Genomic DNA, 19844 nt, shown 5'->3' with positions numbered 1-19844 from the left:
CGAGGCTGATGTGCATCTGCATGCATCTTGATTCGCTTCAGCATCATTGTCATCGTCAGGATCCTGGTCTGAGAACATGACTATGTATACCTTATATACTACGGAGACGCTCAGCCTTGAAAACTGAAGTCAATGCAGTGATCGCCATTTCGCACAGCGCAGCGTCAGTAGGGTTTGGGAATCGCGACACGCGGGCTGTATATTACTTACATAAGCAGCATTTTAGGGAGCAGGCAACCATTTACGAAGGAAGAATAAGATAGACGTCCTGATTTTTGGGGTCAATGGCTACGATAATATCAGCCTCAGACACAGCTAACATGCAGGTACCCATTGGCCTGGCTTGTTGTGCCCTCTTCACACAATCTCTTGCCCTACCATCGAGTTACCATGTCTTACATGAGAAACGTTCGACTCCCACCCTGTATAGCACTCAGCGGGTCGACGTCGATTCAATCATTCCACTTCGCATCGCTTTGAAGCAGAATGACCTACACACCGGTTACGATCGACTCATGGATATCGCTCATCCGACATCACCAAACTATGGCAAACATCTTTCTGCCAACGAGGTTCGCGACATGTTCGCACCAGCAGACAGTGCCATCGAGGCCGTGAGGAGCTGGTTGCTGTCCGCAGGAATCGATAAGAACGATATCCTACCCTACCACAACAAGGGCTGGCTTGCTGTTAATCTTCCGGCTAGCAAGGCTGAGCTGCTGCTACGGACCGAATACTACGAGCATGATACCAACCAAGGGCTTAGGCTTGGTTGCGAGGAGTACTATTTGCCGGGATATATCTCTGAGCACGTCGATCTGGTCAAACCTGGTGTTGTCCTGTCGGCACCAATGAGGAAGTCGAGGTTCAAGCGGGATGTCTCTGGCTTACATCGACCTGGACCAGGTCAAGTGTCAGGTAGACCGGGCCGAGCAGGTATAGTATTCAATCCCCATCCTCACTGGGTCATGCCGTCAGGCGCTCACGGCTTACCACCAGACCTTCAGAACTGTAGCGTCAACATCACGCCAACATGTATCCAGGCTCTGTATGGTATTCCTAGGCTCAACTTCCACGATCCAGTGAACAAGCTGGGTCTTTTCGAAACAGCAGATACTTTTGCACAAGCCGATATCGACCTGGACTTCCAGAACGTCGCACCTTGGGTACCCACTGGCACTACACCAGAGGTGAAGTCAGTCGATGGCGGCAAGCACCAGTGCCTGCCAATAGTCCATTGAATACTGGTGAATCCGACGTAGACATCGAATTGGCTCAGTCTCTGATCTACCCTCAAACCGTGGTAGTCTATCAGATCGATGACCTTCCCAACGCTCTCGGCGAGACGGGTGCCACCGGCGTCGGAAACACCTTCATTGATTCGGTCGATGGTAGCTATTGCAATTTTACCGCCTTTGGCATCACTGGAGACAGTCCTGGTATCGATCCCGAATACCCAAATACGAACTTTACTGGAGGCTATACCGGCCAAAGGATGTGCGGCGTCTACCAGCTTACGAGAGTGGTGAGTGTGTCGTATGGCGAGGCGGAGGCTGAACTGCCAAAGAGCTATGTACAGCGGCAGTGCAGCGAATTCATGCAGGTTTCGTGCTGCTAGCGTGGCGCTCCTTACTGACTCTCAACCAGGAAACTTGGCCTTCAAGGCCATACTATCGTCACCGCTAGTGGTGACTATGGCGTCGCCGACAATTTCAACAGGCTCAGTATTGGAGCTGGATGCCTGTCTGGAAGTGGTCTGAACGGCACTATATATAACCCAGACTACCCTTCTGCATGTGAGTAGAGTTATGGTCATCTAGTATCGCGAGAAAGAACTTACTACTGACCATGACATTTTAATTATAGGCCCATACGTAACGTCAGTAGGCCAGACAAGACTTTACGACAATCAGACTGTCCGAGATCGCGAGAGCGCAGGCTCAGTCAACCTCACGGCTATAGCTCTAGAGACCGGTTACAGCTCGACCAGCAATCCAAGCCTCGACCTCTTTGGCAGTGGTGGAAGCTTCAGCAACTACTTCGCCAGACCAGGCTACCAGATGGCCGCCGTCTCGAAGTATCTTTCCGAAGATTCACCAAGTGCGCCCTCGTATGTAGCGAGTGCGGATGCTAACAACCTTGGTGAAGGCGGTGGGCTGTACAATCGCGCAGGCAGAGGGTCTCCCGATGTTTCCGGTAAGTATTTCGCTCATCAAAAGTGCAGAGTTGAGCATGCGCCGTTAGCATCTATCGAGATCAGATATAAAAGCTGACCGCTCGCACAGCCAACGGTGCCTTCCTCCTCGGCTATACTAACTTGACCCAGCACTGGCAATTCGGCACCAGTCTTGCAACACCCATCTTCGCATCGGTCATCAATTTGATCAACGAAGAGCGTACCGCAGCTGGGAAGGGTCCAGTGGGATTCGTCAATTCAGTGTTGTATCAGCACCCTGAGGTACTGAATGATGTTGTCAATGGCTCAAACCCGGGATGCGGCAGTGCTGGGTTCCAGACTGCAAGCGGATGGGATTCGGTCACAGGTTTAGGGACGCCCAACTACCCACGCATGCGAGATCTGTTCCTGAGCCTGCCGTAGGCTTGTCACGAGAGAAGACGACGGGTCGACAGAGGCAATAAAATCCTACCACGGTTCACAGCAAGCACAGATGCCAGATAGTTGTATAAAGTAATCAAGCTTTTGCAGTTGCTTGATCAAGGACACCTCCGCTCGTGCGCGTGTGGAGGTGTCGGGAGCAAGCATCATGTAACGCAATCTGGAACAACTCGCGTGGCATATCGTTGGTCCAACAGTTTGAAAGCCAGGAAGCTGTATCAAAGCATACTAGCCGAGCACTCTCGTGCCTTGAAATTAGGCTCTGTCCCGATTCGCCGACGCTTGATGATTGGTGGAAAGATGGAAGCTTAGCAGGGTAGCCAATCATGTCTCTTTTACCTCCATGGTTCATGACTTGCTCCGTATCGAATGCAAGCAGTTCTACGCTGTTGCTGGCGCATGCTATCATTTCTTCGTAACTCGGCTCTGGGGCCGATGGCTTTGCCGACTCGCGTGGTCGAGCGCAGATGAAGATTGCATTCTGCCCCCATGCCCATAGCAGGCCGCGGCAGCGGAGAAGGTGGTCGCGAGATCGTTTCGATACTTTACTTCGAGACATGCCACTTGAGGCTCGGATTGCAAAGGGCTTCTGCGTCCGTATTCCGTCTCATGATCGATCGACCGTGGCGCCCTATCGTTGCGTTTTCATCTTGAAAGCCACGTCGCATGGTACTGTCCACGTACTCGCTGAAGCACCGTTGAATGAATCTCGCCTGCTGTACAGTGCCTGGAATTGATTGAGTGCAACATCCATCATGGGCGCCTTCTCGATGACGCCCTCGAGGGCGTACAACTGGTACATATCGTTGGTGGCTGCGTCGTGCATGGTGCTCTACGGTTATGGTGAGATTTTCCCACCTGGCGTTGACCAACATCCTCAAGAAGCACACTGATTGACCCTCCTCAGATGCATCGGTTTACAATGCTGTACAGGGCTCGAAGGTAACTGAACCCATCTGTGAGACAGTAATAGGTTCATGCTGACACCTTTAAAGCACTGGGATGCCTACTTCGGCAACCCCAGCACAGAGATTGTCGGCGCCGTGAACACAGCGTACACTGTCGGTGCCATCGTCGCAGGCTTCTTCTTTGGTGGACCAGTTGCAGATTACTTTGGTCGCCGAGTTGGCATGGCCTCTGGCGCATTCTGCGTCGTGGTGGCTACTTTCATGCAAACCTTCTCTCCGAGAGGCAACATTGGCTGCTTCATCGCCGGCCGAGTACTCATTGGTATTGGCCAAGGCCTTGCTCTCACGGCTGGTTCCATTTATATTGGCGAGATGGCACCTATGGAGATCAGAGGTACCATCATGTCTTTCTGGCAAATGTTCTATTCCGTCGGCTCTTTCATAGCCTACTGGATCAATTACGCTTGCACGAAACATAAGGCTTCTCTGGGCGAGTGGGTTTGTACATGATCATTCCCTAACGTAAGATATACGTGCTGACCTAACGAAGGACTGGAAGATGGTGGTCATATTCCAGATGATGATACCTATCCTGATCGTCGCCCAGGTGTGGTTCATCCCCGAGTCTCCAAGATGGCATGTCAAATGCGGAAAGTACAACTCCGCTCGCGCGTCCCTGAGCCGGGTCCGAGCTACTGAGCAGGATGTGGAAGATGAGCTTCTCATGATCACCGAAGCCTTGCAGTTCGAGAAAGAAGCGATTTCTTCGTCATACTCGGCGCTCTGGAAAGATCGTTCCGTACGCAAGAGATTGATGTTGGCGTTCATCCTCAATGCTGGTCAGCAAGTCACCGGACAAGGCACGCTCAATACCTACAGCACGATCATCTACAAGAAGGTCTTCAAGAACGCGTCCCAGATCGCATTGATCAATGCTCTGAACGCGACCATGGGTATTATATTCACTGCGAATGCGACTTGGACCGTTGATAGGTTCGGCCGGAAGTTCCTGCGTAGGTTTTGAGTCTACCTTGAGCGGTTGTGGGTGCTGACAGGTGACAACACAGTGATCATCGGCGCCATTGGCATGGGAATCTGCATGATCATAGTCGCCGCCGTCGAGACCGAGACACCGGTGCTAGCTGATGGAGCAAAGTCTAAGCCTGTTGGCATCGCGATCGTGTTTCTACTCTTCCTGTTCATCTTCTTCTACAAGCCATCTTGGTCAGTACCGCCGTCACTTCGTTTTTGTGACGCGGCCGGCAAGCTAACATCCTGTCATCGCAGGGGTGCAACGACCTGGATCTGGACGTCAGAGGTCTTTTCCATGTACGTAAAGCACCTGTGTGAACTCCTGGAAAGAGACGTTGGTTGGTCTAATTATTGCCTTCAGGAACGTACGTGCCCAGGCTGTGGGCATGGCATCCCAGACTCAGAACGTCGCCAACGCAATCGTCCAGGTAAGCTCGATTGAAGACACTCTTCATAAGCCCACACTAACATTTTCTTCAGCAATTCTTCCCGACGTTCTTGAATGTGAGTCGTGCAGTTGCATCCATACCAAATTTTGCTAACAAGCTTAGAACTGCGGCTTCTATGCATTCTACATGTTCGCCGGTATCAACTTCCTTCTCGCAGCATTTGTGTTCTTCTGCATACCCGAAACGAAGCAGGTTTCACTGGAAGAAAGTAGGTGCAATTGACAGCGCCCGTGTATGCTGCACAAAATGATTGATGCTGACGTTCTTTGCAGTGGATACTAGATTCGGGGGCCAGAACCATGTCGAAAAGGGTGGTGATATACTGGGTGTTGACGACGCGCACCATGCAGACCTCGATCAGATCATGGGCAAAGTCAGCAACAAGCAGTCTGCTATACGGCATCGCGAGGTTTCGGAATGAGTAAATATCCCATAGACGTCGACTGTAACGGCCTCAACAGAAACGGCAGCAAGTAGCTTCCGGCAAGTTCTCACCAGACATTCGTGGTCGTTGGCGGGAACACTCCTGTGCCCCGCCAGGGATCGTCGTTGTATACCGGGTCCATCACGGACTCGTCCGCACCATTTGTACCCTGATGCAACTGAGCGTACAGTATTCAAGCGATAGGAGGAACTACAGACACGCATTTCATGTTGGATATGTCCCGACCAGCATCTCTGTATCTCTAACAAGATGGCCTTAGTCCTTGGCCGGAATGGTAGAGAGGTAAGACATGATCAGATGGAAACCGGTTTACAGATGGCGCCCAGAACTCTCCCTGAGACTGGCACTTTCTGTCTGCTATTGCGCTCATCCAAAAGATGCTATCGAGTCCAGCTTAGCTCTGCATTGGTAATAGGCCACATGGTGTAGATGGACGCCGAATGCCGATCCGCGGGGGACATGGAGTCAGGTCGTTAGGGTGGTGTTTCTTTCTACATCCAGATGTGGATCCATAGGAATGAGACGTCGTCCGTGGTTGTGATTGGTATGGATTGACTCACGTAGCATGGCAGTGGGTGATCCGTAGCCCTCGGAACGGCCGGGCTTGCGAATCTTTTCTTTGCCCTATCGTGTACCGAATGGTTGAGAGCTCACAGTTGCATTATTAGCATCATCATGCTTATTGAGCGCCAAGTTCCGCTTGGGAGAAGAAGGTTCAGCCGCGCTGCAAAGGCCCGGTGCAGGAGTGATCCGAGAAGGCCGTTCCGTGGTGTAGTTACGTCACTCTGGCGATGCGCTAACGGTTTTGCATGCAGAAGTGAAGAGATAGGACTCGATCTGATCTCATCGCCACATCTACCACCGACAGATCTCCGCCGAGTCATGTACCGGGTTTTGTTATTGTGACCGATTTGACGCTAGACTTTCGTCAATGACGATGGTTGAGGTAGAGCGTTGACGGTAATTCGGGGATACATGTAGTCCATATGCCATCGTAAGTAGAGTATCATCAAACCCTTCTTCAACGGTACTGTCTCTCACGGAGAAAATATTGCGTCTGTTTCAGCAATCATTAAATCACCGGTGCAAGATGGCGGAACTGTTCAGGGATACAGCCTTCGGCCATTTCATACGACTCATTACGAACAAGAAGGCCTTCCAATATCCTGAGGAGGCCGACCCATCAATATGGACCCGATTCATCGATGAGAAGAAGTCTGGCTATCTAGCTCATCATGGCGACACCAATCCGCCAGAAGAAGACGTAGAGATGGAGGGCATCGGAGGCGTCCGCACACGAGAAGACCAGTTCACGTTACAACCTCCTGCCAACCGACCATCCATGGGTCGCAACTCGGAGAGTTCTTCGCGGACACGAGTGGGCAGCAACGACGTCAACATCAACCATGCTAGTGGTGTCAAGGTGGATCCAGAGAAGGGACGGGATCGTCACCTTGTCACTTGGTATGGCGACAACGACCCGGAGAACCCTTTGAACTGGTCGCGAGTCAAGAAGTGAGTGAATCTCATAACACCTTGAGATCCGAATCCAGCAGATATTGACCCTTGGTGGCCAGATTCTTTGTCACGTTCGAGATCTGCCTGTTGACTCTGTCCGTCTACATCGGTTCTGCTATCTACTCGGCCGGTACGCAGAGTGTCATGGCCACCTTTGGCGTCTCTCAGGTTGCCGCAACGCTCGGTCTATGTCTTTTTGGTGAGCTCTTGACGTCGCTTCATCACATCACCTCACATGTACTGACTCATATCTGAAGTCGCCGGCTACGGTCTTGGGCCCATGCTCTGGTCGCCAATGAGCGAGATTCCACAGGTCGGCAGAAACCCCATCTACATCGGTACACTCGCAGTGTTCGTTCTTTTCCAGGTTCCTACTGCACTGTCAGTAAACTTCGGCATGTTACTCGCTTTTCGTTTCTTGACTGGATTCTTTGGCTCGCCAGTACTCGCCACAGGCGGTGCATCACTTGCCGACATGTATGCGCCCAAGAAGCGAGCCTACGCCATGGCCATTTGGGGCATTTTCGCTGTCTCTGGTCCGGTTCTTGGTCCCTTGGTCGGCGGCTTCGCAGTCGAGTATGGTTTCATCGAGGGCGGCTTCACGGCACCATGGACCTGGCCCATATGGGAGCTAATGTGGCTTTCTGGCTTCTGCCTCGTTTTCCTTTTCTTCTTGCTACCTGAGACCAGCGCCAACAATATCCTGGTTCGCCGAACCAAGCGTCTGCGAAAGATCACTGGCGATGACAAACTCGTCTGCGAGCCGGAGCTCATGTCCGAACATATGACTGGAAAGGAGATTCTCATGATCTCCGTCATTAAGCCAATCACCATGAACTTCACCGAGCCTATGGTTTTCTTGCTCAACCTGTACATCGCTCTCATCTACGGCCTGCTCTACATCTGGTTCGAGTCATTCGTCATCGTGTTCGTCGAGATGTACGGCTTCACCCTTGGACAGGAAGGCTTGGCATATCTAGGTATCCTCGTCGGGTCATTGGTCGTCATCGCTCCGTTCTTCGCATGGCTTCGTTACTATCTCGAACCGCACTTTGACGAGGAGGGCAACATTCAGCCGGAAAAGCGTCTCATCCCAGCATTTGTTGGCTGCTTCTGCATCCCGATCTGTTTGTTCTGGTTCGGCTGGACTTCCCGGCCAGACATTCACTGGATCGTGCCCATCATTGGCACATCATTCTTCTCGATTGGTGCATTCTTGCTCTTCAGCAGTGTATTAAATTACCTCCCAGACGCTTATCCTGAAAAAGCAGCGTCTGTTCTTGCAGGAAACGACCTGTTCCGTAGCAGCTTCGGTGCTGGTTTTCCACTCTTTGGTAAGCAATCGAGCATCACCGCCATGGAATGCAAATGCTGACAATCCTGTAGCAAATGCCATGTTCACCAAGCTCGGAGTTAACTGGGCATCGAGTCTGCTCGGCTTCCTGTCCATTGCCTTCATTCCGATCCCGTTCCTTCTGTACAGAGTCAGTATCTTCGTACTGCATACGCGCTTCCATGTGACTGACACCCTCGTAGTATGGACCGACTCTGCGCAACAAGTACAGCAAGGACGCTCGCAAAGATCCCGACTATAAGGGTTAGAAGTCACATCGTTTAGATCCATTTGTTGTTATAAGCGCGATGACCATGTGTTGACCATGAGTTACGAAGCATTTTGCTGTTTTGTGTTATACAGCGCGGCGCTGCAGGGGACACTATATACTAGACATGATTTGTATAATAGCGTTCAGACACTCATCATTACTCCTCCGAAGAAGAGATGCTACGGCCCAGGTCCGAGATCGTAATGTAAAAGCAACCTTACTGACGCATGCACAGTTCAACCACAAGTCGTGAGGGTGCCAGTGTCGTGCCTACTTAGAGAGCGTATGGAAGCTGTCCTTGACGACGGTCAATCAATGAGTTGTGTCACCATCGAATAGGCATTGCATCCGATGTGAAGATTCAGGTCGTGGACAACGCGGCTTGGCACAAGAAATATTGCCCTTTGATCCGTTGGCTTGATCTCGATTGTATGTTCCGCTCGGCATAGCTTTAAGTGAGCCTTTCTCCAACGTTAAGCATCATCATATCGCTTATCGCTATAGGGTACAAAACACGCTAAGGGAAGTGAGCTCTCTATCTGGAGCGCCTAATCTACATGCTCTGTCGTCCCAACACCTTATTAGGAAGCAGTGATACTGTCAAGACACAACCCAAGGTAATGCCACCAGCCTATTTCATGGTTAGCGAGTCTGTTCGATGTGAAGGGTGTAGGAGCAAGATTACCAAGTACAGCACTCTGTTGAGAGCGGGACCATCGTTCGCGGTGCTGCCTGACGGCAACAATGACTGCGCGGTCAGAGGTGCGATAATGCCGAAAAGGCGACCCCAGAAAGAGGCTACACCACAGGCGGTACCTCGAATGGGTGCTGGGAAGACTTCTGGTGTCCAACCGTAGAGTACGGCGTTGAACCTGATAGAATCAGCGAGGATCCGCGAAGCGCCAACTGAAGCTTACTCACATGCTCTGGAAAAAGTACTCCATCACATTGAGTCCGATGTTCGAGGCCTCTGTATTGACGGCACTGAAAACGAACATGGATATACCCATCAAGCCCGATGAGATGACCATGGTCCACTTGCGGCCTACCGATGGTACGCTGTACATCATGGTACCGAGGACAACACCAACGATACCTGGTGCATAGATGGCGAGATAGGTGCGGTAGGTGAACTCCAGCGAGAGATTGATGCTACCGTTCTTCTTCGCAAGAATCGTGGGCAGATAGGTTCCTGTACCATGTCAGCTAATGCACCAATCCTGTCGCAGGCATGAGGGACACACCAGCCAGCGTGAAACCCCAGAAGTCGCAAATATAAGTTAGCCAGACCAAGATGGTTAGCCGAGTCATCTGCCAGCCATTGAACAACATCTTGTAGCGTGCCAGCTCGATCATGATCTTTTCCTTGGTCGACCTCTGCAACTGCTTACTTCCAGTTCCGATGAGCTCGGTCGCGCTGGTCGTAGAATTGTGCTCGCCAGTCAAGGCCTCGAAGTCGGCCAGAGATATGCCGCAAGCTCGCTTGTTAAACTTTGCAATGTGCTCCAGAGTAGCAATTGCCTTCTCGTCATGCCCACGATATACGAGGAATTTTGGGGATTCCTTGAAGCGAAAGACGACGAACCGCAAGATGAAGACTCCAAGTGTGATCGCACCCAGCGTGAACATCAGGTATCGCCATCCCATGTTGCTCTGGCGGGTACAGCATGCTTGGCCATCGTGCGGAACATTGCACGATAGCAGTGGGTTCGCCTCACTAAAGTTCGGGCTGCAGGAGAACTTCGGTATGAACCCGTACGCGATCGCGCTGCAGACGACCACGCCGATGGGCTGGAAGATCGACAACAGAGCCAGCAAAAAGCGTCGGTTCTGCGGGATGAATTCCAGACAAATGGTGGTATCAATCGGGATGTTGCCACCAATTCCGAAGCCAACGAAAGCCGTGACGACCAAGAAGGCCGTATAAGAGTTACAGCCACCAAGTCCCAGTCCGAACACCGCAGAGATGAGACAGGTCAGATTGAACGCCCACTGCCTGCCTATGATATCAACGAGTACACCCCAGAAGAACGCGCCTGCGGTGAGACCAGCGCTGAACGCTACCTGCGAAATGAGTCAGTTTGGTGTTGGACAGGCCTGGGAGTCGAGAGCGATTTCAGCCAGAGTACCGACCGAGATGTTTCCCGAGTTGCTCAGTGAGAAGCCAAGCTCTTGCTCAAGCGGACTCAGTACCAGGCCGAATGCTTGAGCCCAGAGCAGATCGAGCATGTAACCGAAACCACACAATCCCCAGATGTACCACTGATAACGTCCCATGCCATTGTTGTCAATCTCGTGGTTAATCAAAACACATTTCTTCTCATACAGTGTCAAGCCATCCATTTCCAGAGGATCATGGCCATTCGGGGACCCCGATCCAATGGCCTCATTCACGGGCGAGTCGTTGCTAAGTTTTTCTTTGCCCATCGTGAAGCCTACCTCGTCACGAACAGCAAAAGGTCCCTGGAGTCAAGCAGGTCGTTGCAACTTGATAACCGAAGTTGAAAGACAAGTTGGAGGCGATAGATCCACAAGCGAGGAAAAGGATTTGCTGAGTCTATATCTCTCGCGTGCCCACAAATGGCTTGCACGAACAGCTAATAAGGCGCGCTACGCGATGCCATCTTGGATCGACGTCATGATAGTATCTTTAGCGTCAAGATAGGCTTGACTAGTGGCATATACATCAGGCTAGATCAGATCTCGGATGCGGGGAGGCACGCCTTCACCGAGTTCAACGGCTCCAAGCCTACTAGATGGAAAGGATCTCGTCGTGGGAGGCCTCATGCTTCGTGCGACCATGCAACCATACTACCGATGGAAGGCGGAGTCGAGGTCAGGCCAATCATAACAACAACAGATAATCGTTCAGAGTCGTGGAGAAGTGACGCATGTTGATGTGTCTTCAGCTCCACTGCAGGACGCGAAGGATTTGGTGTCACCCGTCAAGCATGACTAGCGCCCTTCTGCCTGCCACCACGAGGATCCCTTGCTATGTCACCCGACCGGCCATACCGATCACACTCTACCAGCAGACTGCTTCTTGTTATAAGATATATGTCATTCCCTCTGGCTTTTCTGAGGTCTTCCCGCCCCGAACCACCGTATAGACCTTCGTGGGGCTTATCGAGGATGACATTTACCGCTTCGAGACAACCATTGGAGCCATTGATTCATATCGTGAGCTAGGATACGACAGCTATGCTTGCACAGATATGAGTCTTTCGACCGTTCTGGTAGAATTGAATTCCGCGATATTGACGGCTCGATCTGCTAGCTTCGTAGTCGATTACAGGCGACAACTTCTTGCGTTGATTCTGCTCGATCCAGGCGTGGAAAAGACCGCCCTGTTCCGTTCTTGTGGCAATGCAGACTACATTCTTCGGAGCCTCGACTTCGTTCGAAACTATCAACTCCAATGCCTCCACACCTGCAGCATCTCGCCGTCTAGCAGGCGCCAATCGATGTATCGGTGTCCAACCCTCCACATTGTAAGTCGTACGTGCCTGTGGGGCTAGAACGATCCGGCCCCTTCCTTGGCGCATGTTCCAAATGTCGCGGCAGACGTATTCGCACTCACTCGCACCAGGACAGTGGCTGCGCATGTAGCCATCTTGGCAGATAAGACGACCCAACTCGCGCAGAGCGCCATTAGAACCTCCGCCTCTCGCACCCAGAGACACTCGAAGATCGGAAGCGCAGGTGGCCATCGAAGCCCCATCTGCAGTGTATCGGCAATGCAAGTCTCTCCCGCCAGCGATCATAGATGGCATTGTCTTGCGTCGAAAAAGCATCTTGTACCCACTTACCATTATCTGTCTGCGGACTATAGCCTGCGTTCTGCTCAAAAGGACACGGTAGCTCGCCATTGATGCCGCGTAGCATCCACCTGTCGTAAAGGCGGATCAGAGAATCCTTGGGGTCCTCGTTTTCCGCCTTCACCGTGCCCCAATCTATACCCACTACCAAATCAGCTTGCTGTAGACGCTGCTGATGCACTAGCTCACGTATATCCGAGGCACAGGTAACCACGTCGTTCAAAAATATCAGTATGCCTAAGACCTTGATTGTTTGTAGCATATGGCATAAGTGGGACTAAAGCCAAATTCCGGATCTCTGATAAAACAATGCGGTCCAGACGAGAGTAGTCTGAGCTCAGGTGAGAAGTGTGCACCCAGAGTCCATCTACACCAAGAGCCTGCAAAGCAGCTGCAAAGTCCGATAAAACATGTTGTGTCTTACCACTCGAACCACTCGAAATTAGAGATGTACACTTTGTTATGTTTGTGTAGATGACCAACAGCCGTGATCAAAGCGGGTGCTTGAGCAGGAATGATGGACTCGGAGTTATAGAGACTGACAGCAGATGCGACGGTTGCCTGGCGTTTCCCTGCAAGTCCTGGTACGTATTGCTCCGAGGCCTGCAGCGCTGTGTGCCGACACCAGTCATAATGAGGACTACATGAGGAATACTTTGCTCCATCCCCAAGAATGAGGCTAAATCGTGTCCGTAGAGAGTCCTTCAGGTTCTCGACATAATCCTTGTGGTTCGAAACAAGATCGGTGGTAATGTTTCCATCCAGGAGCAATTTGTTGACCTAGCTTGAGACCCTCAATCTCAAGTACCTGTGCTAGCTTTATGAACGGGTTGTGACTGGTAATGGCGGCTGCCGGCTGGGCTCGAGAGACGTACCGGAAGTGTAGCACCACAATTGCCAGAGCAAGGAATATGATTCCAGAAGTAAGACAGATGATCCAATTGCCATGAGCCAGGTTTCCGGATGTCACTAGAAACATGATGTATTTGTGCTGGTCGGCCTCTGGAAATCTAGCGTATACACGTCATACTTCGACAGCATAGCAGTCTGTCAACGATCGAACAATAAGTTATCGCGGCTACAGCATAAGGGGAGGTATGCAATAAGAGTCCCGATAGGACTCTTTCGATCATCGCAGTCCAGCTTGGACAGCGCCTTGCCTTGGTTGGCTTACAAGTCGCATCATCTTAGGCGCTCCATGTGCTTGAAATCTCAAGATCATGATGACCATCTACAGTTGAGTGCATTACCCAGCCGACAAGAGAGGCCATTGCTCCTTCGCAAGCTAGCTTCCCTACTGGACATTGCGTGCGTCTTGTGGTAACGTGCCCTTCGATATGTGGTTGGCGTGTCGAGACCTCGGGAGTTCAGACCACAAGACGTCTCTCCTTACCCTGACCTCACGCTCTATAATAGATGCAGCGAGCAGAAAAATTTGCTACACAAAGAGCTTGTGTCGTTCCTTTATGGATGCAGAAGAGATTCTCCTCAATGTGCACGTAGCAAAGCTTTCATTCGCCCCCTCCGCCAAGACAGAACACAGGGGATTCTTGCTGCCTAAGCTGAACGTACTACTGACCCAGAACACGAGATTAATTTTATTCAACTGCATAATTCGTTGGGTCAAGAGCTGTCATGGACTATAAGCTAGGGTTCCTGGACCTTCCCACGGAAGTACGTCAAGTCATCCTTCAGCACGCCCTCAAGCAGACAGGTACGATCGAATTACAGCTCCCTATATGGGCAGGTCGCGATGCCTATGACCAGCCACTCTTCGCCGTCCATACTATAGTTCGTGCTGAAGCTCTTGAGGCCTTCTACAAAGCCAACACATTCTTGTGGATAATCGACCACTGCGGTACCCTATTTCGCAGTGACCCGGTCGGGTATCCAGGGATGGGAACTCAGCCCGAGTGGTGGCAGCCAAACCACGAGAGCGAGACTGCAACCACTTATGGGGTGACAGTCGCTGTACCGTGGCTCTATCCGGATCTCAAGAAACATCTTCGTCACCTGCAGATCAACATTACCCTGCCTTCAATTTCCATCCGGGAGGAAGCAGAGGCGACAGAAACTTGGTCCAGACTACGAGTGACTATCAGACAGTTGATCGAAGCACTTGATCATGGCAGAACACTGGATACGTTAGGCATCCTCTTCACAGCTTCTCGGCATTTCAACGGCCGTGTACCACTCATGAGCCAGCAGCTGGAAATATTGGAGCTGTTGGCAGAGTTTCAAGTACGGCACCGGGTTAGCGTCAGTACTAGGCTGGACTTCAAGGAGGCGGCTCAAAGTGTACGCAGCCTGAACCTGGAGAAGCGCATGGTAGCCCACCATACATAGGCTGGGTCTTCTTCTTGCTCCTGCATTGGGGTTGCTCGAGGCCTATTGCCATTATCACCCGGAGGTACATGAATAACCTCCGGTCAGTAGCCGAATGCTTTGATCATACTGCGTCAAGCATTTTCGCTGTTTGCCTCGCCATATGCCACATGACTGCACCTTCACAGGACGCGATGTCTTGATCTAATGGAAAGAGTGCAGGTGGCAAGACATCAGATCGTTTGAGCACCGCTTTCCTGCTCCATACGGAGCTCCAAGACGGTGGACTCTCCTGTGCCAATACCACGGGAATGGACAGAAATGGCAAGGAAGCTTGATGGTTTTAATCTATATGGCTTGGTAGAGCTGTAGTGAAATATCTACGGTGAGACCCTCCACGAATCGACATGATATCGACCAGGCATTGCCACAAGTACCGTCCAAAAACCAGACGCCGAATAGCCCAGTACCTATTTCTCTTTGGTGGCGTATCGTTTTAAGTCCGACATGCTCACCACATCGAGCGCTTTCTTGTCTGTTGCTGAGAGATAGACTTTTGGACCAAGATCACTGAAGCAGACTGTCAGTGAATAAACATACCCAATCCGCAAGCAGGCCACTGGGAAGTATCGATTTGGCACTGCCGCGACGGCTGGCGTGAATGAGGGATTGCTTACGGTCCCATCTCCTTGATACAGTTCTTGAAGTCATAGGCAGACAGGCACGTCTTTTGGCCAGCGGAGATACCCTTGTAGTCGTCGTCTCCGTATTCTGACTGGTGGAAGGCGTGGGTCATGATGGCCGCAACGGAGAGATGTCTCTTGTCTTCAGGTCCAGTCCTGCAGTAGCCATCCTTGAAGAAGCCTAGACCGTCTTTAAAGAAGTTGAGCTTCTCGCCACGAACTGACGATTAGCATGTTAGTGGGGTCTGGCGAGAGTTCAAACAAAGCGCGTACCGTTCGTGCTTTCTGTCGACATGTTGAGTTTGTTGGTGTGTAAACCATCTCGAAAGAGATGCAGACTCATGCTGTCTTACTGCCATTGATGTGAACCCAGGATCTTGGCAGGTTTATTCTACATGACGCAGGAGGCTCCTTCAAATCTTGTAACTGTGGGCTAAACCCGTTTGAGTAGTGAAATATATATAAGCGAGTGGTCTCTGCGTCCACGCTCGTGCCTCCTCGATCGACAACGACATGACAGGCCACGTCAACACCTTCAGTATTGTAAATACCGAAACCCATCCGACAAGGTCACTGTTGCGCACAGCTCTTGGCTTAAGGCAATGCATGAGTATGGCTGTTGTTTACGAGCTACGACAGCATAAGATAATCTAGGATGACTGATGGCGGGCCACAACCATGGCGCCCGTTGGTATTCGAGAAAGACCAACAAGTCCTCCTGGAGCATCAGATCAACCTCCCGCGCGTAACATAGCTGAGCCGATTAACGTAGATGTCCGCCGCCCCGTTCACGTCGACCTGCTCGATGCGAGAAGCTCTCCATAGCACTTCTCATACTCAAACAACAAGCCGCCATGGTCGCACTTTCCTTCTTCTTCAACCTCCTCATCACGTTCACCATCTGGACTATTACCTTGTATCTGGCTGGGTCCACGCGTCCACTTCGGATCAAGCAGCCCTTTCTCAGCATTCAGCGGCAGTCCCTCAGGTCCCACAGGGAGATGATCCAAATTTATATGCCGTCCCATGCAGTCATCACACATACCACGATGGTCTCGCTGAGGCTGAAAGATCTCCTCATGGTTCCTGAACTTGTAGCGGGCGCAGTGTTCGACCAGGATCCAAATGGGTGAGCGATGGCGGTAGTCGTACATATATCTTGCCCATACGCACATCTTGTTGTATCTTCAGCTGGAGTAAGTCGTTTGAGATCCTCTTACCGGCTGAAGTATGTTATCAGCATTCTGTGAACCTCGTCTAGTCATATATACAGCGATTGACACATCGTACCAAGCGAACTCCAAAGCGAGCCTCAGTAAAGAATGAACTCCCGCCTCTACAAGCATGTCCGAAAAGACACACAGTCATCAGTCTTGCGATTCGCACTCTACCCAGCAGTAACAAGAATGCCAATTCTTTACTACACACACCAGATCCAAACTCCTTCCCTCACCCACCGGCCTCTTTCTCAAGGTCTAATCGGAAGTTCGAGATCAACACAGTCTGTAGCGCCTTTGAGAATTCTGCGCCCGCCTGAAACGTGACGACCCGAGAAGCTAAGTACTCAAATGCCAACAGAACCCTCAGGTATCGCTCATGTTTGCCAGCGTTCGGCGGAATCGGCGGGAACCAGTCTTCTGGCGAGCGGACTTGTTTTATCAAGATCAGTCTCATCCTCTCCTCTGTTCGTACTCTATCTTGGTCCGATAGAGGGACAGGGGGAGTTCTGGCTGATGCGGAACAGGAACGGTCGGGACTGGAGGCTGGGCGAGGGCCTTACTGCTGCTGGTTGAGGGTGTTGAGACGGCTTCGCGTCTTGAGTGTTGTTGACTGCGATCGTCGATCGGGCTAGCGACTGGAGGTGCCAGTTGCATCTTGTCTATTTGTTCGTGTATAGTCTTCAGCGTCGTGTTGAGGACCTTGAGTCGATCGATAAGTGGTGGTCGTGCTCCCGTCTGCTCCTTGACGTGCGACGTTTCTTGTTCTCTGGATGAACGTGTGGAATCGTCTTGGTCGCCAATTGCGCTGTCGAGAGACGATTGGCGATCTGCAGATTCAATGTTCGCCATTGTGTATTACTTGCATCTGTATAATGATGGTTTCCTGGTGCGATGCTTCTGGTCCGAGTTAAATCATCTTGTATGCCAGAAACCAAACGCAAAAACTCGCCCTCTCCTGCGGTTTTTGTCATTCTTCGACGCCTCGCGCAGGAGCCTCTGTATTTCGCAAGCGCTGCTTCCCCTTATTCCGCTATGATATCCACATTCGCCGGCAGCCGCACTTCAGAAACGTGAGGACCGTCGGCAGCTTACGCGTCATCAGTCCGGACATCGTGCTATAGCCAGTCACAGAAGTGGCGGGAGCAAATGCAATCCTCGCGTCTGATTAACATAGATCAAAAAGAACACAAGAGAGCGGAGGCAACGTGCAGTGTTGCCATTCAAGGATGGTCACTGCAGTCGCGCATTCAAGAAGTAATGCCGTCATCAATTCTTGTGCTTTACGATATTGATGCATCGTATCCGTAGTAGTCATTCCCGCTATGGATCGAGCATTCTTTGCGTCCAAATTGTGTCGAAGTTCGTGCCGGACATAGGCGACACCATCTGCGCGGCCCGTATTTACACACGCGAATAACACACTCTACACTCTCCCAGCCCTCCCAGCCTGTATAATCTCTCCAGAATGCGGATCATCAGCTCTCAACACTGGCCAACCCACTCCGCTCCCCTTGACCAACGTCAACTCTAACTTCGTACCCATAATCTTGAAACTGCTCTTCTCCTCATCAATGGGCGCAAAAGTAGTCATACTCGTCCTGTACCTCTTCGAATCACTCGTATGCAGATCCAAGTCCACCGTATTCTTGTTCTTGAATACCACCTTGGATCTCTCCTTATCAATCTTCTTCAGATACAGACTCGCGATCACGGTGGTAGCGGTCTGGTAGAAGTCGTTCCGGACGTCTTTCACTTCTTCTTCGGATGATAGGTCCTTCTTCGCACCGATGAACAGGTGTCGTGATTTTGTTGTGCAGCCCGGTAACTTCATGAATTCGTCGAACTCCAGTACCCGCTTCTTGCAGCACGTCCAGCCTTTACTGCCTTCGTGAAAGAGGGGTTGGCCAGGGTGGTGTATGCATTCTTCGCCTTCTCTACTGCTGTCACTCTTATAGCTTGCCCCACATCCCTTTCGCTTACAGCTCGCTCCAGCTGTTACTGATGCGTCTGGGTCATCGTCTTCGTCGACGGGTTCGGGAGGTACAGGTGAGGGTGTTGGTCGAGCTGTTTGTGCTGCCACTGGTGCTCTCGATACCGCTGGTCCCAGGTTCTCCTGCTTCTCCTTTTGTTCCTTTATCTTCGCTTCTACGTCTTCATTCGAGGGCTGTGGTTCGGGTGCGGGTGTGTCGTCTACTGTGCTGTGTTTGCCCGTCGTGCAAGGTGGGATGGTCATGAATTCGTCAAAGGTGAGCACACGAGGTTTGCAGCATTTCCATCCTGTTGTAAGTGAGCCAGGACCAAGCGAGCACACAGCCCAATCTTCCACCTACCTTTCTGGCCTTCATGAAATACAGGTGGGCCAGCTATGCCGTTGTCAGCATTCAATCGAAGCTCTTTGGGTATGGTCTCAATCATTACGATGATAGATGCATGGCTCGTCTGAATCGGAGAAGCTTTTGCCACAGCCTTTGTGGACACACTTCTGAGCCATGGTTGGAGTATGAAGTGCGTAGCTGGTGTGAGAGACCGTTTGTATGCTTTCACATGTCCGAACCAATGTTCCAAGAATATCTCGAACGAAAGTGACGATGTTGGCATTAGTTATCAATGGCCGCCGGTACAATCTGCAAGCACAAACACGCCCTCGATCGCGTTGAACTCTCGTGCAACCACAGCGTACGCCATCATCGTCATAAGTGCAATGCTGGCGACGAGATCACTGTGTCAGCAGGCACTACGTCTGACATTGTTCACACGGCAGAATTGTGGGCTTTGCCGGGACGCCAAAGTCGTCCTGTCAGGAGTCAGGAAAAAGCGCGACTTCGGGTACGAGGAGATCGATGTGATGACTGCAGGACAGCAGAAATGGAAGGATACATATGAATTCGATACACCTGTCGTATACCTCACTGATTGCGAGCCAAAGTGTCACTGCTGAGTTGATAGCAGGTCCACATCGACAAAAGCAATGCTGGAGGCAAGATCGGCGAGACCACGACCAAGGCCAAGAAGCTGATGCACCGCTTCAAGGAGGTCGAGCTCATGTCTGCTATGGACGAGGTCGGAAATTAGTCGTGATGGTATAATTACTATTGCGACAACGCACTCGCTCCTGCCGACTTCGGTTCGTGATCACCCAGCAATGGCGGGGTTGAGTGGACCGAGGACAGCAATCAATGATATTAACAGCACATTGGCAAACCACGCTGGAATTCATCTTGACAC

At 51.3% G+C, this 19844-nt stretch overlaps 10 protein-coding genes across 10 annotated transcripts; 5 read left to right on the top strand and 5 right to left on the bottom strand.

Moving 5' to 3' along the window:
• Window positions 1-320: 320 nt before the first annotated feature.
• On the top strand, window positions 321-2599 carry LTS14_002101 (uncharacterized protein; the record flags this gene model as incomplete). Its single annotated transcript, XM_064834808.1, has 5 exons — window positions 321-1195; window positions 1234-1497; window positions 1648-1796; window positions 1867-2196; window positions 2286-2599. The coding sequence occupies 5 exons, from the start codon at window positions 321-323 to the stop codon at window positions 2597-2599; spliced, it is 1932 nt and encodes a 643-aa protein (XP_064697679.1).
• A 773-nt stretch (window positions 2600-3372) lies between these two features.
• LTS14_002100 (uncharacterized protein) lies at window positions 3373-5427 on the top strand (the record flags this gene model as incomplete). The annotated part of the gene is made up of 10 exons (XM_064834807.1): window positions 3373-3460; window positions 3525-3559; window positions 3613-4023; window positions 4076-4538; window positions 4593-4749; window positions 4813-4854; window positions 4919-4985; window positions 5038-5061; window positions 5109-5214; window positions 5279-5427. The coding sequence occupies 10 exons, from the start codon at window positions 3373-3375 to the stop codon at window positions 5425-5427; spliced, it is 1542 nt and encodes a 513-aa protein (XP_064697678.1).
• Window positions 5428-6541: 1114 nt separating this feature from the next.
• On the top strand, window positions 6542-8571 carry MDR1_1 (GTPase-activating protein; the record flags this gene model as incomplete). Its single annotated transcript, XM_064834806.1, has 5 exons — window positions 6542-6966; window positions 7029-7168; window positions 7227-8303; window positions 8356-8453; window positions 8506-8571. 5 exons carry the CDS (start codon window positions 6542-6544, stop codon window positions 8569-8571), a joined length of 1806 nt encoding a protein of 601 aa, XP_064697677.1.
• A 555-nt stretch (window positions 8572-9126) lies between these two features.
• Window positions 9127-11000, bottom strand: LTS14_002098 (uncharacterized protein; the record flags this gene model as incomplete). The annotated part of the gene is made up of 5 exons (XM_064834805.1): window positions 9127-9204; window positions 9259-9445; window positions 9495-9765; window positions 9818-10637; window positions 10707-11000. 5 exons carry the CDS (start codon window positions 10998-11000, stop codon window positions 9127-9129), a joined length of 1650 nt encoding a protein of 549 aa, XP_064697676.1.
• A 758-nt stretch (window positions 11001-11758) lies between these two features.
• On the bottom strand, window positions 11759-12653 carry LTS14_002097 (uncharacterized protein; the record flags this gene model as incomplete). Its single annotated transcript, XM_064834804.1, has 2 exons — window positions 11759-12294; window positions 12383-12653. The coding sequence occupies 2 exons, from the start codon at window positions 12651-12653 to the stop codon at window positions 11759-11761; spliced, it is 807 nt and encodes a 268-aa protein (XP_064697675.1).
• Window positions 12654-14026: 1373 nt separating this feature from the next.
• On the top strand, window positions 14027-14737 carry LTS14_002096 (uncharacterized protein; the record flags this gene model as incomplete). The annotated part of the gene is made up of 2 exons (XM_064834803.1): window positions 14027-14105; window positions 14139-14737. The coding sequence occupies 2 exons, from the start codon at window positions 14027-14029 to the stop codon at window positions 14735-14737; spliced, it is 678 nt and encodes a 225-aa protein (XP_064697674.1).
• A 449-nt stretch (window positions 14738-15186) lies between these two features.
• Window positions 15187-15694, bottom strand: LTS14_002095 (uncharacterized protein; the record flags this gene model as incomplete). The annotated part of the gene is made up of 3 exons (XM_064834802.1): window positions 15187-15286; window positions 15394-15619; window positions 15673-15694. The coding sequence occupies 3 exons, from the start codon at window positions 15692-15694 to the stop codon at window positions 15187-15189; spliced, it is 348 nt and encodes a 115-aa protein (XP_064697673.1).
• Window positions 15695-17069: 1375 nt separating this feature from the next.
• On the bottom strand, window positions 17070-17468 carry LTS14_002094 (uncharacterized protein; the record flags this gene model as incomplete). Its single annotated transcript, XM_064834801.1, has 1 exon — window positions 17070-17468. One exon carries the CDS (start codon window positions 17466-17468, stop codon window positions 17070-17072), a length of 399 nt encoding a protein of 132 aa, XP_064697672.1.
• Window positions 17469-18042: 574 nt separating this feature from the next.
• Window positions 18043-19110, bottom strand: LTS14_002093 (uncharacterized protein; the record flags this gene model as incomplete). The annotated part of the gene is made up of 3 exons (XM_064834800.1): window positions 18043-18896; window positions 18950-18982; window positions 19038-19110. The coding sequence occupies 3 exons, from the start codon at window positions 19108-19110 to the stop codon at window positions 18043-18045; spliced, it is 960 nt and encodes a 319-aa protein (XP_064697671.1).
• A 210-nt stretch (window positions 19111-19320) lies between these two features.
• LTS14_002092 (uncharacterized protein) lies at window positions 19321-19691 on the top strand (the record flags this gene model as incomplete). Its single annotated transcript, XM_064834799.1, has 2 exons — window positions 19321-19518; window positions 19569-19691. 2 exons carry the CDS (start codon window positions 19321-19323, stop codon window positions 19689-19691), a joined length of 321 nt encoding a protein of 106 aa, XP_064697670.1.
• Window positions 19692-19844: the final 153 nt, after the last annotated feature.

The sequence above is a fragment of the Recurvomyces mirabilis genome, assembly GCF_035927965.1.
Source record: "Recurvomyces mirabilis strain CCFEE 5264 chromosome Unknown scaffold_4, whole genome shotgun sequence".
NCBI lineage: Eukaryota > Fungi > Ascomycota > Dothideomycetes > Mycosphaerellales > Teratosphaeriaceae > Recurvomyces > Recurvomyces mirabilis.
The sequence above is the reverse complement of the archived record's forward strand: the minus strand, read 5'-3'. Positions and strand labels throughout refer to the sequence as shown.